At 33.8% G+C, this 16939-nt stretch overlaps 1 protein-coding gene across 1 annotated transcript in view; it reads right to left on the bottom strand.

Annotated features, from left to right (window-relative positions):
- LOC149419263 (uncharacterized) overlaps nucleotides 1-16939 on the bottom strand; it is a 60639-nt gene that overhangs the window by 1969 nt on the left and 41731 nt on the right. Inside the window, exons 11-12 of the mRNA XM_089637759.1 lie at nucleotides 10209-10343; nucleotides 1189-1319 (exon numbers count right to left, since the gene is read on the bottom strand). Of these exons, the coding sequence (XP_089493885.1) occupies nucleotides 1189-1319; nucleotides 10209-10343 (266 nt within the window). The remainder of the gene's footprint in view (nucleotides 1-1188; nucleotides 1320-10208; nucleotides 10344-16939) is intronic.

Consider the following 16939-nt stretch of genomic DNA (forward strand, 5'->3'; position numbering starts at 1 on the left):
GGCAACAGGAGAATAGAAAGTTACGAGTTAAAATCCTGGTCTTATGTATTTTTCTAATATGATTTGAAAATTATGAAATTGTTTTAATGTTATTTTATCTTTATGGAAAGATATACATGAATGCTATGAAAAAAACACAAATTGGTAAATAATTAGAAAGAATTCAATGTGTTTACTAAAAAATTGATTAGAATTCAATAATAATGCGTTTGTTTAATAATTTTAACTTCTCCACGCAGCGCAAGACTGTGAGGAGTGGAGAAATCTTGTTCACCAGGGAAACTGGAGCCAGGGTCACAATCGTCAGTTATGAGAAACCGACTCAACAACACACGCTTATTCATCAAGCAATCTTAAGTATCTTTATGACAGGATTTCATTATAGGTTTAAAATTATTTTCTTGTTGACTCGGTTTAACACGGCAAGTATTTAAATTCTCATTTAATCTGCTTTCTTACAATCCAACATCATTACTAAGCAAAAGCAAATAAAAATAAATAAAAAAATATTATGAAAAATTTATAAATAGATAGTTTTCCTTATTATTTGAGGACAATATTGTTGTTATTTATATCTTTGACCTCTGAAGATGTTCAATTTTTGAAGAGGTAAACAATATCTCAAAAGATTATAAAATAAAGTCGTTATAAAAGCGTCTGTCTGTTTGTGCGCTTACGTCTTCTAAACTACGCAATAAATTTTGATAGGGTTTTCACTATCATTTAGAGAATTTCTCCCGGAAGGTTTATATATATAAATATATAGTACATGCATATTATATTTATACAAAGCAGAGAAAAGTCGATGTTATGTAAGTAAGTCGTAAAAAAGTGATACATCAAAATAATGTACTACGGAATTGTATACCTTAAAAAGGCCTACAGAAAGTCTGCGATGGAATATAAGAATAACCCCCAGGTAAAGGTCAACTAGTATTATACAAATTTATTAACTCTTGGGAGAACAATGCAATAAGAATATATATATATATATATGTAATAAAATCATCATCACTGTGTTACGCCCGAAGGTGGGGATTTGGCTTCCTTCATAAATTCTATTCACCTTCAGTATTCAATCCTTCCCTTTCTGCTTCAATCCTCTTCCACGCAGTCTGTTCAACAGTCACATCCACTGCGGCACCCACACAGTCACCATTTTGTACAAATACGTAATGCAATACAAACCTCATATTAGAAGCTTGCAAGTGGTGAAGATCAACTTCACCGTGCGTATCATTCTCCAAGGACATCTGTGGGATCACTTGAAGAAAGTTAGCTCCGCTGTTTTTCTGGTGCAACAAATACTTCAGGGGGGCCTGAAAGTTATAAAATAGTACGAGATAACATGACTTACATTTCATAATTATAACAACGAGGACTTACAACATGTACATGTATGTATTATGTAATTATAATATGATGACATAAAAATTCCCACACACATAAATAATGTGACATGTGAGAATTGTCTCAAGTTCATAACAATAAAGACAACTGCGTAATATCTGATGTACGTATAATAACGTCTTATGTAAATAAAAAAATATGTTGATAAAAAAAAAGGTTTGGCAGAGATATCTATATATCTTATCACGGAGATATTGGTAAACTAGATATTATTACGTATCATAACCAGGTGAATGCAGGTTTCAAAACATGTCAGGGATGTAAATTAAAATATCAGTTAAATTAAATGTGTTTTGATTGCTAACTGCTCCCGCTGTTTTTTTTAATAGAAATAATTTGTATAATTTGAAATCATAGGGAGTGTGCTTGCGACATACAATAAAGAAGAAAACTAGAAGTGCCTTCCATACAAATTTGAATGGAAAAAAATGTACCATTTATTCCATTTAGCACGCGCTCTGTCTCACTTACACTCGCCTGAAATTGTAGATCTCTATCCAATTTGATTTTCGCAATCACGGTGACACAGTTTTGTATTGGAAATTTAAGACCTGATTGGATAAATGTTTTGATCACGAAACACGTCCATATGGCATTTCTTGTTCTTTATTCTATGGCTGGCTAAAACAATTTATTTTTATTTTTATGGGAGCGCACAAGAGTCCCAATTGCTCCCAACCATTTGGAGCCAATGAGACTATGGAATCCCCAATTGGGTTATGTTGCGAGGTTGAAGGTAATGAGGAGAGGAAGGAGATCTGGTCACCAGACACGGCCAAAGCCATTTCAAGCAACGTTTCTATTTTGAATGTGGTCTTTCACCAGAGTGGTACTGAAAGAATCTTCCACTCTGGAAAGTATTACAAATATAATGCATAGTATTATTTTATATTTTAATTGTGAAATAATACAAAATTTATATGCGCACAACGGGATTTGAATACGCGACATCCAGGTTGCTAGTCGAGAAACCCTCAACCATGTAGGTATATTATCTGGTATTGTTTTCACCAAAGCTACCAAAATAATTACAAATCATTTTAAACATTATAAAAATAACCAATAATCAAATATATTAATTACACAATTCCGATTCTTCATTGCTAAAATCTTAAATGTCGATCTAAAAAGTACACATTTTTAGTTGTCTCGGACTTTTTAAATTACAAAAGCAAGCTGACAAAATAATAATTTACTGATACATATCTAGTAAGCTAAAAAACATTATATAAATTCACGTGTCACTGTGTTGTACACGCTAATCTCCTAAACCGCCCAACCGATTTCAATGAAATTTTGTGAATATGTATGGTTGGTTCCAGCTTAAAATATAGGATAGTTTTGAACCCGATAGGTGGCATTGTTGTTGAGATGAAAAATTTAAAAAAAATTCAGATAAATACAACAATAACATTCAATGACAGCTGTCGTGTTTTTATTTCACTCTTGAAATATCTCAAAATAAAATAAAAATTCTAGCTAAAATCTAAATATCTATATTTTAATAGCTTTAATAGTGAAGTGAAGTTATACTAATTAATATTTCGTGCCAAAATGACTACACGAGCAACTGCAAAAACACTAAATACTACGGACACCCAACTCCTCCAACTTCTTGACAAAAAGTTTGAAGAATTTAAGGTACAATTTCTGGAAATCATCAGAAACGAGTATAAAGAAGAAATCGAGGAATTAAAAAATAAAATATTAACTCTAGAAAAAAAAATTGATACGAAAAAAAACAACAACCTTGAAAAAACTCTGGAACAAAACGCCGTAATACAAAGTGAATTTAAAGAATTACAAAAACAATTAGATGCTAACGAACAACACGCACGCATTAATAACATAGAGATCATTGGGATACCAGAAAAAAAACAAGAGAACCTGACGGAGATTATCAAAAGGATCTATTCAGAATTAAATATAGTAAGCGACGACATTGAATACGCCACCCGAGTCACCCCCAAGGAGAAGATTGAAGGAAGACCGCGGAATATTATAGTAAAACTAAAGGGCAGGAAACAGAAAGACGAAATCATAGCAGCAATCCGGACAAGAAGGGGCCTAACAGCAGAGGATATTAACTTTAATGGAAAACAACGGATCTATATAAATGAACATTTAACTCATAAAAACAAAGTACTCTACAAAAAGGTCAGAGAGTTTACCAAAATTAATAAATTCAAATTCTGTTGGATCAAAAATTGTAAAATTTATGTAAGACTTAATGAAAACACAAATCACCATTGCATAAATAATTATAATGATCTAGAAAAACTAAAAACATACAATATTTCCATCAACTAACTTTCCAGCAACTTTATATTAACTGCACTATATACTTAATACAATGGAATCTTTAGAATTATACTATCAAAACTTAAGAGGTCTCAGAACCAAGACACATATTTTTCTTCAAAATGTATTATTAAACAACTATGACATTATATGTCTCAGTGAAACATGGCTTAACAATTCAATCTTTAATGATCCACGGTACCATATTTATTTAGTAAATATAAAATGACCTTAAAAGAGTATTTCACTGATGTTTCTTGAATTGATGTTTCTGATGTTTATATTTCTAGTATTTATATATTTATAATCCTGTTATGGTATGATTTACATGCACAATTGTCTTCTTATGGTTATGGTTATGATATGATTTATATGCACAATATTGTTTGTATTCTTATGGTTACCAATGTATCGATAATCTTTTATTTTATATAAATTTTAGTTTTTTTTTCTCCTTTATTTTTTATATTTTTGTTGTATTATTTTGTTCTATTATTTTATACAATTCTTTTATTTTATATAATTATAACTTCACATTTCTCATAAATTTAATTATTTCTTCTAATGCTGTCTTACGTAAAGTCACAAGGAGGAAATCCGTAATTGGTTTTATTTTGGCTATTTTACTTATGTACAATCTGTAAAAATGTAAACTGTTGATTTCCAAAAAATGAATAAATGAATAAATAAATAAATAAATAAATCTCTCATCCAAAAATTAATACAAACACAAATTTTAACTTCCCTATATAGAAGGCAGTCTGGGCCAGGACAACGTCTGCCCGGGCCCACTAGTAATATTATAAAACAAAAAAATTATCTTTAATGATAAACTAATGTTTTTAAGACTTGGTTTTAATGCATAGCACAAAGGCTAACAAATTATTATAAGCAATAATTATTATTCTGAAACACGCACACTAATTGAAAAAACCCCCCCCCCGAGATAAAAAAATGCCGCCGATCGCAACTGACGCAGCCGAAATGCAGCTGACCAGCTATCAGAAGGCTACAGCTTCAATTCCCGTTGGCGGCATTTATTTTTTCTCGGGAGATTTTTACAATTTGTATGGGTGTTTTAGATAATAATTATTACTTACTAGATGACGTGTTCTCGGCTTTGCTCGGGGTTATGAATGGTTTGGAGTAAAGTTTTGAGGTTATGAATTTTAGTGTACTTGAAAACTGTCGTTATTTTTAAGGTGGAGATAATATTGTTCTAAAGCAAGGCTGCCCAACCTTTTTAGCAGTTGGGCAAAATTGACGATTTTGAATCACTGGCGGGCCACTGAATACCTGACGGTTCCTATTTCCATGGGGGGGGGGGGTTGTTAGAGAATTTCTATGAAAGATAATTCCCCACAAAAAAAAAATCTAAATGAGTGCTCCCCACAAAGTATTTGAAATCCATAGGGGGTGGGTTGTTACGGAACTTCGCTGAGAAAAAATTCCGCACACCCGAACATCATATGTGATACCCCACAGCAATTTTTCGAATTCCATGGGGGGGGGGGTGGCTACAGGATTCCATTTCGACGCAAAAAATATTATGTCGAAAACCGGTGTATTTTTGTTTCAAAAGTAAGTTCAACAGGTTAGATTTTTTCGTCGCTGATTCTCGTCCTGAGTAGCCTAAATAGCGATAAATCGCCGTCGTTGGCAACACTGGTGACCGCGCGCAAGCTGCATTGTTTGTTTTACCGCGGGCCCGCGACACTTTTTCAAATTGGCGGATTGGCGGGTTTTTTGAAAATGTTTCACGCGGGCCACTTATAATTCGGGCCTGGGGTTGGGCAGCCTTGTTCTAAAGAATTGAAAAAACTTACTTTCATAAGTTTTTGTTTCACTTGATCATGCCGAGTCTTCCTCGGACGTGCCCGACTTCCACCATTGACTACTGTACATCACATTTTTACTATTAAAAAACTACAATATATCGAGTTTTATTTGACTCCTGTCTCATTCCAGTGCAGAGATAATGAGAAGTCTTCCCCGGGGGTCCCTGGCTTTTTCTACCATTAAAATCACTCTCTAAACACTGTTGGCAATAATAATAAAATTTGTCCAATCGGTCCAGTAATTTTTGAGTCTAAAACTAATATTTTTATACATAGATAATAATTTGTTAAAAAATAACATGGCTAATTGCAGTTGTGATATTTATCAAGTCATTAAAAAACACCTGATTTTTAATTACTGTTATTGTCGATGATGAAATTGATGACGAAATTGAAAATAATGGTTGGGTTACATCAGGCTGAAGAAAAATCATTTATTATCCTCTGCAATGCGGAGTCACACAAATAGTCTAATAAATATGACAGTATTAAGATTGTGTGCTCCGATAAATAAAAATGATAAGATAACTGCAAACTTGTTTATCAGTAAAAAATGGACACACCTCCGTGGAAATTATTTATCAAAAGATGTTTTTCACAGAGGAAAAAGGAATTTATAAAATCTTATCAATAAAAATGATAAGGTAGTTGATATCTCTTCTTTCTTGGAAAGAGAATTTTTATCATACTACAAATATTTGTTGAATTTATCATCTATTTTGAGATTTTAAAAGAAAGGGATTCAAATCTGAAGATCTAGCCAATTTGCCGCTAACAATATCATAATATTACGATCAGAGAAAAATCAGTGCCTTCAAAATTTAATCTACATAATATAATATGTTTTTAAAGGCAATGCCTAACCTAACCTAACCTAACCAGACAATATTGTAACTCTTCCTATAGTCATAAAATGCTGAAATTATTGAATGGGAGGCGGGTTTGGGTACCATTAATTGGATAACCAACATCTCCGCCATAGGTCACCCCAAGTGGTTCGCTACATTTGGTGATTTAGTAGGGGTGCCCGGGTTCACGAGGTTTGTTCAGCTGCGTGGCATACCAGATCGGGAGAGGCTAGTTTGGGGTGATCCTTTGACATCTCCAACTGGTCTCTTGACCCATCGCCTTGCGCTGTAGCGGGAGTAGGGTGTCCCAGGACATAAGGAAGAATTTTTTTTTCATGAATTTAAATATGCATACCCTCTTATTTTATTCCATTTGATCCCAATAACTCATATAATAAATATTATTTTGATTAAACACCGGCAACCCGTGCCGACTTGATACCAAACATATGGTACAGAGTTAATATGGATGGATTTTCAACTTTCATTTTTGTCGGATAAATAAAATTTTAAAATGCACAAATGTTCAATTATGTAGTATTTTATATTTAAAAATGGGTGCTTTATTAAATTATTTCTTCATAGTTCGTTTTTTAAAGTCAGGATAAATCTTCCGGTGTTCCTGAAAACGAGGAAACAAAAATTATTTTTGTTTCCTCTTTGACCGCGAGATTAAGCCATGAAAATCTTGCATTAACTTAACAGTTATTTCAGCTGTATCATTCACTACCCTCAGCGGCGACACCTTCTTTCTGATTTCTTGATACGAAGCATTATTTGACCACATCGTAGGGAATTCGTTAAGAAAACTGGCATCTGTTCTCAGACGATCAAACAAATACTTGCTCTTGACTGAAATGAAGTCGTAAATATTTTTCTCTGAAACAAAAGTCACTAAATTATGATATGAACAAAAACCTCAATACAAAACATAATTTAAACTACTTAATAAACTTACCATACAATTTACCATCAAGATCTTCCTTCGAAGGGATGTAACGTTTATCATGGGTTGATAAATTATTTTTTTTTGATATTTCGAGCATTTTTATTTTAGTTTTTTGATCCACAGCGTCGTCAAACAGCGATAAAATAGATCCTTCATCGGTCAAATACCATAACTGCTTACTGAACAGAAATAAAGCTGCCATTGAGATGTTTTCATCAATTTTTTCTTAAGCCTTCATCGATTTCAAAAAGCACAAGTCCTGGTAAGGTGCTTTAACTGCTATAATATATTGTAACCATGGCTTGGCTTGACATAGGATGTTACTATGAACAGGCAAACGTCTAAAAGTGCCGCCTTATCCTTACCGGTAATTTTATATTGCGCACAAATTAATGATATTTTCAAAGAATAAAGCGCCTTTGTCATCCATCGAGCACCTGGAGGCCGAATCTTAAATTTTCTCGCTGTAACTCCTCCCAAAACTATCACACAGAGCTCTAAAAACTCTCAATAGTCATCTCCAAGTATTTTTGTTGTCAGTGCAGTACGGTAAAAGTCAAGGAAATCATCGATTTCGGAAGCGGTTAGGTGCAATGTGAGATTTTCTCTGTAGCACTGAATTTTATCGGGATCAACATTTTTACAGTTATCTAGAAACTTTTTGAAGAGTGGTATGTCAGAGCTTGTAGTCACTTGACTGATTTTTACTTAAAACACAGCTTTTAATACCAACTATGGCTATATTTGGTATATATTGACAGTTAAATTCACTTTCCGGATATTGTAGAACAAAACTTCAAGAACTTGCCCATTAGATAGCAGTTTAGAACCCGATATTTGGTGTTTTACGACTCCTATTAAAAATATACTCTTTTTAGAAGTGCTTAAATCTAACAACATCTTGCCTGAACGAGTGATTTTCGTTTACTAACAAAATAGCAAGTTACTACAAGCACATCAACACGTTTGCTCGCTGGCGTCTTAATGTACAAGTACTGAAATCTTTCGATGCAAGTCGGCACGGGTTGCAGTTGTTCAAAAAAAACGATTTTTTTTTATAAGTGTTTTGTCATTATTAAAACAAAATTAGAGGGTATGCGTTAAAAAATAACAACTTTAATTTTTTTGGGACACCCTAAGCGGGAGGCATATATTCCCTAGATTCCTACCCACATCTCATACGTTTTTCCTTCCCAGAACTTCTTCTCCTTCCTTTCCTTACAAAAGTCCTCCACACAGCATCCACAAAGATGACATTATGGTATGATGACACTGAGGGAAATTATTATCCTCAAGGCCTCCTGTGTACGGTTAGTGTAAAAAAAATTGCTTGCACAATGATGAAGGAACTAGTTTGCGGATTGAACTCAAAATGCCTGTATGTGAACCTGATTCTCTGGACCACTCATGGATTTAAAAATAAGTATTATGTGACCTCTGGACAACTTCCAATAGTGCAGAGCCAGTGGGACTATGGCATTTTATGTTGTGGTGTCGAAGAAAGTGAGTAAGGGACGAGGAAGGTTGGGAAGTAACTGGCTATACAGACGTCATTTCAAGCAACTTTTTGATTCTGAATAATGACCTTTCACCAAGGTGATACTGTGAAGCACTGCACTCTCTATTTGTGTATGTTTTTAAAATAAAATCTAATTTTGAGACAATTTTGCATTCTAATATACTTATATTATTTGGACGTAAAAGCAACACGCGCTATTGTTTCTCTATCTGCACAGACAGACTGAGGTACAGCAACGCGTGGCGGGTTACAGCTAGTTTTAAATAAAAAAAATATTTTACTTTTTAAACAATATAATCACCATGACACTAAATCGAAATTCAATCCTATTTTCCACAAACAGCACAATGTTTGCCATTAGTAAATACATACTTACACAAGATACTAAAGGCAGGCACCTCTTTTTCTTAACACGTACACAGCAGTTGATTAAGAACATAATTAGGTTGAAGGAAGAACAAACTCTCATTTTCAAAATCCAAAAATACACAGGGGGATGATTGATTTCTGATCATCAAATTCTAATGCAAAATTTACAAATAGAATGTAACCCGAATTGCATAGTTCCACTTTAAGGCGATGCCATACGTAGTAATGCAAAATCATGTGTTTTTGGTTTGAAAATTTGGTCGCATAGAAATGTTTCAGATGCTTTAATTAAATACTGCGAGTAGAATACATCTTGGCCTTTGAAATAATCGAGTATTTTTTAGATAAGTCTTTTTACAAGCCCAGAAAAAAATAATGTAAAGGCCTATGAAAACTGCTTTAAAGTTCAAAATCTCCTACTTACGAACCCATTTTCGGTTATGATTTTATTGTATAATGTGGCAAATTAAGTTATTTATAAAATGATCGGAAAAAAATTAAATATTTATGCCTGAACATACACAAAATAAAATAAAAGGCACTTTTGGTCATGTTTTTTTCTGGCATAAATCAAAACGGGCGGATGGTGTTAAGCGGGAATTTAAACCTTATCGCCATCTACGTAAGGGTTGTTATTGATAGCGGCTCAATTTAAAATATTACACGACGTAGTGCATCGCCTTAAAAGATGGCAAGCAAAAGTTCGCCTTTGAAAGTACACACTTTCAAATATAGAATTAAAATAATAATAATTGTTTGCTAAAATATGATGTATTATAGGTAGGTACCTACTTAATCACTGGTCTGGATTATAAAAATAATATTTTTAAATTGAATGTAATTTTTTCAAGACACTTGTTCCAATTTCGAAAAGTTCACGCTCCTACGAGCTTGAATTTTTCGAACTTTACGGACGGACGGACAGAGGTACTTATAAAGGTAATTATGTTGTTAATAATAATAATTGCACTAACCTGATTTATAGGTTCTGCCACAGTATCAGGACAGCATACCTTCATGTGGATATTGCGCAGATCAGATCTGGTGAAGGAAGTTCCGCATTGAGGGCACAAGTATGGCTTCTCACCGGTATGGTATCTCATGTGGATCTGGAATAACAAATAATTTTTAATGAAAATGATTTTATTTATTTTAGTTGAATATTAAATATGGCCCTGCCGCTGAGAGCACTGTTCTAATCTTTCTTTCTGTTACTTGCATTGTTTATGAGGGAGAGGGAGAGATCCCAACAGAGCTATCAGTGGTATGACTATACAGGGTGTTAGGGGACGTACTTGACTTACTTTAACCAGTGATTCCTGACATTATTTGGAGTTAAATATGTAAATGAAATTTTGGCCTCCTGTGACATTTTTTTTGTATATATTTTAAATAAAAAAAATTGTAAATACATATTAGATACAAAAACATGATTTAGCAAAAAAGAGTAATTTTATATGAAAATAGACATTATTTGGAGTTAAATATGTAAATGAAATTTTGGCCTCCTGTGACATTTTTTTTGTATATATTTTAAATAAAAAACTTTGTAAACACATATTAGATACAAAAACATGATTTAGCAAAAAAGAGTAATTTTATATGAAAATAGAAATTTGGCATCGGCAATCAAGTTAAGGTATCAAAAAGAAGAAGAAGATGATTTTAAAGGGAGATATGTAAATACGAATGTTAGAGAGAGTGTGCTTAGTATAAAAAGTAAAAACGATTAAAATTAATAGGCCTAAGCGAAAATATTTAATAAAGCGTGACTTATTTAAAACAGAGCAAAAATCTTTAGACAGAAGTCTTATGTAGCATTTAAAGAAACACTGTGAATTTATTTCATACCTAAAACATGTTAAATAACAGAACCATATGTGTTTTTTATAATTTTCAGAACACACTTTCTGATATTCCATCTTTCCAGGGAATTTCATGTAATTACTTTTTCGACTCTGCAAATGTAGAGATTATCTTAAAAATAACATATTTTTAAAAGCTTAAAAACTTAACAACTGTTCAAGTGAAATATGTTATAAATCGGTAGAAATTCGGAATGCGGGACCTTAAAACCCTGTATAAAGCTTTCATTACGATGATGTACAGCTTTTTAAGACACCCTACAAAAGGTGGAATATGAATACAATTCCTGATAAATCTTGTATCTGTCCCCTACTATGATAAATCAAGATACTGAAGGAGTATTTGTCGACTTCTTTGAAGAAAATTTTTGGATACATAACTATGATATCAAGGATGATACAAACAAGCAAATTGAGTGACTGAAGCGTGTCACCAATGAAAAGAAAGAATTGCTGATTGCCAGCTTTAACAGCAAGATAACAACTGATAATAATGATTGAAAGGAAATTAAGAAAAAGTGTTGCAATGAAATTGCTCCCTTTTTAGTTCATCTTTTCAATAAGTCACTTAGCACGGGTGACTTTCCAAAATCCCTTAAATCAGCTATCGTAACTCCATTATTAAAAAAACCACAACTGGACGCTGAAGATCTTTCAAATTACCGACCCGTTTCAAATCTGCCTTTTATATCAAAAATATTAGAAAAAATCGCTGCCTCACAGGTCATATGTCACTTAAATTCAAATGAATTATTAACTAAATACCAATCTGCATACAGACGGTTCCACTCCACAGAAACCGGGTTACTACGTGTTTTGTCGGACATAACTACTGCCATTGAGTCGGGTAAACTGGCACTTCTTTCAGTCTTGGACATGAGTGCTGCATTTGACACGATTGACCATGACTTTCTTATTAAACGATTAGATGAATCATTTGGTTTAAACTGTGATGTTAAGACCTGGCTGACATCGTACCTGGCCAACCGTTTACAAGCCGTAAAAGTAGGAAAAAACCAATCAAATTATGCAACCCTTTCATCTGGAGTACCCCAAGGGTCCGTTCTGGGTCCACTACTCTTCATCCTCTTCACAAATGATGTCGCTAAAATAATAGAATCATTCGGCCTTCTATCTCACTGCTACGCTGATGACCAGCAAGTTTATTTTTACTGCTTACCAGAAGAAATAAACAGTCTAAAAATTCGTATAACTGAGTGTATAGAAGCAATTACTCGCTGGATGACCTCAAATAGATTGAAACTGAATCCCACAAAGACTGAGTTTCTGTGGACTGCTACAAGCAGACGTCAGCATAACATTGAAAACTCCCCAATAACCATTTCCGGAAGTGACATCACTCCAAAAACGTGCATCAAATTACTGGGTGTCAATCTGGATGCTAATTTTTCCCTTAAAACTCAGGTGAACAGAACTGTAAGCACGGGGTTCTTTCAATTAAGGCAAATTAAAGCAGTGCGGAGAAACCTGCCAACAGAGGCGACTAAATTGCTAGTCAATTCCTATGTTGTTTCACGTCTAGATTATTGCAACGGAATATATGCAAGTCTCCCTAAATGTCAAATCAACAAATTACAATCCGTTTTCAACGCCGCAGCAAGGCTTATCACCGGAGTATCTAAATACTCCCACATTTCAGAGCATCTCAAAAATCTGCACTGGCTCAAATGTCCTGAAAGAATCCAGTTCAAGGTATGCTGGATGGTATTTAAGTCACTTAACGGAATGGCTCCGGCTTATTTATCAGAATTGTGTATTCCAGAAGATTCCAACTCCCGACAGTCAACCCTTAGGTCAGCAACGTCATCAGCTATCGGAAGGTTGAAGGAACCAAAGCGCACACCAGATACTAAGTTCGGTGAGCGTGCTTTTGCCGTGTCAGGACCTAAAGCCTGGAATGGACTGCCACATGATTTGAGAATGATCGCAGACTCGACAGAATTTAGGTCTAAACTTAAAACGCACCTTTTCAGACAGTCGTATCCATAATTTCAGAAACCTCCACTTTCACAGTTGACGGCAATTTAAATTTAAATTTAAATTAACAAAATGTAAAAAATACTAAAAATAAAATAAAATAAATAAAAATAATAATTAAAAATAAATAAATAAAAATGATAACAACTAACAATTTGTAGGCTTTTAAGACAGTTAAAATACATTTAAATTAAAATAAAAACTATAGCAGACTTAAGATCATGCGACGACCAGTGTTTTTTGATATAGTGTCCTCTGCGTGCAGTTCTATCTTTTATAAGCATAAACTTTTTAATATAAGTGTGTTTGTTGGAAGTGACTTGCCAGGTAAGTATGTTTTGGTATCATTTCTAAATAACAAATGTAGATCCTAGGAAATAAATTGTACAGCGCCCTTGAGGTGATTTTTCACAAAAACGGCGCTCTACAAATTATCCAATTATTATTATTATTATTATTATTAAGAGCCAGTTGAGAAACTTTATACCCTGGGTTTTACCAATACTGCTTGTTCCTAGACAGAACCAGACAATGTTTTAAATTACATATCTTAGCATTCAATCAATGTATTTTTAAATGCAAGTACGTTAGTTATAGGTTTCTAAATATGTAAATAAATATGTCATTAAGACAGTACATAGATATAGTCCTTAGTGGTAAATCACAAGATATAAGTCTTAGGTGCAAGTCACTAGTTATTATGAATCCTAGTTATAAGTCTGCTGTATTTATTATTCAATAAATATGTGGCGTCGAGAATAATCCATTGAATAATTAATAATAAACCACTCGACCTACTTAGGTACGTACTCGCAGTCGAAATCAAAACAGAGCAACCTACGTACTACAAGCACCTACTTGCCTATCGACGTCAATAATATCGCAAGTCCGTCTTTCACATTACGAGAACTCGCCGGAAGGTTCGAGTCTACCGCCTAGGCATAATTGCCGTGCCGCCGAAACTTTGGGAAAGGGCCAGACCGAGCGAGTGGCCTCGATTTAATTGCAATTTACTACCCCAAAAATATATTTATACAGCGCCCTTGAGGTGATTTTTCAAGAAAATGGCGCTATATAAATTAGCCAAATATTATTATTAATCTTAGCACACAATCTTACTACGTATCTTTGCAGGTTTCAATATAAAAATGCAATTAACTATGAACAATGCGTGAAAATAATCGCATAAGTACAATGGATTTAATAAATACCTAATCATTGATCTTCATTTTAATTGAATAACCAAAAATTATTGCAGTAAATATCATGTATTTCGTTGCTATCTAATATTCGCAGTGACAATCATTTTCTTATCTCCTCTTACAAAAAAATATTTACATATTGCGTAAAAAGTTATTTTGTTGAAGAAAGTAATAAAAATGATACCTTTTAATTGTTGTTTATTGAAAGATATTTTTGATAGATTGACACCTGAAGTAATATTTTTGTAAGATAGAAGTATCTTGAATCGTGCCAAAATAAATAATTATTTTGTGGGCGATACAAATCTAATTGCCTTATGTAATCTTGTATCGGATATCATCAATAACCTTGTAAAAATCTTATTAGATTGGTTAATAAAGATTGCAGTTAGCGCCAAAAAGTAATTTTATTATTGATTGGGTGATAAAAATATTCAAATGGCCTAGAAAATCTAACATAATTATCACATCTTGAAAGGAGAGATAAATATTAAACATTATGTCGATATCATTCAACTTCTATATTTAAAATACAAACAATATAACTAGTCGAGGCCACATTTTCATGGCAAAGCTTTTGCATAAAATTATTAGAAAAAAAACTATATTGCTGCCATCTGTTGACACTACTTACAAGTTTGAAAATGGAAAATATCATTGTGAGGAATACATAATTCAAAAAGTTTTGGTTATATGCTCGTGTATAAGCGTTTTCTCCATTGGTTTAGGGCTTAAATATTGGTAATGTGAAACAACCGGCCCGTGATGAAATAATAACGGAACTTATTTATTTATATGCCCATTGGGCTTTTACGTAAATAGTTCATAAAAAAAAAATATTCTGAAGATTGTAAGTTCACAATAGTAACAGTAATAATAGTAAATGCAAGTATAATAATAAGTATAGTTAATTTAAATGAGATAAAAAGAATTTGGCATTCTCAGACTATAAAAATATTACCATTCGTTATTTCGGCTACTGGCATTATACCTAGCTCTCTCATTAAAAATTTAGGCGTATTAGATCTATCAAAAATTTATATGTAAAAATTAAAAAATCAGTCATTTTAAATACATGCAGGATAACGAAAGATTTTTAAAATGGTAAGTTTTTAGATTCTCACGGCCAAAAGCATTTTTGTTGTTTGTTTTTGGGGTGTTATGCCGTGTTGCGCTAACTCCTTTAGCCGACGTTTCGGACAGCGTTGCAGTGTCCATCATCAGGGCAGATCCGGTAGATCCGAAGATGTGTAAATTTTGGTTGTCGAGTTTGTGCTTATTTATTTGTGGCCTGGGCCCGTCCAAGTGCGAAATGCCAACGGAAGTGGCGACATCTTGTGGCGAATTCTGAAAGCACAGTATTTTATGATAAAACATCAAAACTGTCTTCGGAACCACCACCAAAATCCAAGACCTACTGAGGTCTGCAAAGACTAAGTTTCCTCTGGAAGCAGATGGAGTGTACAAACTCAGCTGCTCTGGTTGTGACAAAGTTTATATAGGCCAGACAGAGCGGACGATTTCCAAAAGGATAGCAGAACATTTTCGTGCTTGTAAACTTGGCCACCCTGATAAATCGGCAATCGCCGAACACTTAATTGAAACCGGCCATTACTTTGGATTTGCTCCCGAGGTCCTGGGAAGACCCAAAACTTATAGATCACGCCTGATTATGGAGGCAATTGAAATCTACAAAAATCCATTTAATATCAATAGAGACGACGGAGCTAAGCTCAACAGCTCTTGGTATCCGGTAATTGACGGCTACACCAAAGCTAAACGCAAATAACATGTCTAAAATTCACCACAAGATGGCGCCACTTCCGTTGGCATGTCGCACTTGGATGGGCCCCAGGCTATCATAAAATACTGTGCTTTAAGAATTCGCCACAAGATGTCGCCACTTCCGTTGGCATTTCGCACTTGGACGGGCCCAGGCCACAAATAAATAAGCACAAACTCGACAACCAAAATTTACACATCTTCGGATCTACCGGATCTGCCCTGATGATGGACACTGCAACGCTGTCCGAAACGTCGGCTAAAGGAGTTAGCGCAACACGGCATAACACCCCAAAAACAAAAAAAAAACAAAAAAAAGATTTTTAAAATATTTATGTTGAGGGATCAGTAGAATTTATAGGCCCTGTTAGGAGTTCTACCGAGCCTAACCCTCTGATATGAAAATATCTGGAGTCGGTGAATTATTTTCCCATTTGATCTCTGGTGAGTTGACGTGCTGTTCTTGTATTGTTTTGTATTTATTTTGGTTATATAATGCACTTGCATAATGTTGATTGACTAGATGATCATTTGTGGAAAAGTGTGTGGAAGGGTTTAGTTTTTCCTATGGGGAAGATTTAACCCGGACATAAAATCGGAAAAGACTATAAAAATAATAAAAGCAAGTAAATAGTAAATGCATACAAATTGCTTAGCAACGCTAGTTAAGGCATATGCTTTGCATTTGCTCTCTGATTATTTTTTGTAATATCATATAGAAAAGAATTAGCTTTGATCCCAAAACATATAAATATTTAAAGAAGAGTATATCAGATAGCGCAATAAATAAACTCCCAGTAAGCCATAGGATATTTAGGTAAAAAAATAGGATTTTAAAAAAATATTTTATTTGAGGAC

Source organism: Hesperophylax consimilis, chromosome 12, assembly GCF_061612785.1.
Source record: "Hesperophylax consimilis isolate HC1 chromosome 12, BYU_Hcon_1.0, whole genome shotgun sequence".
NCBI lineage: Eukaryota > Metazoa > Arthropoda > Insecta > Trichoptera > Limnephilidae > Hesperophylax > Hesperophylax consimilis.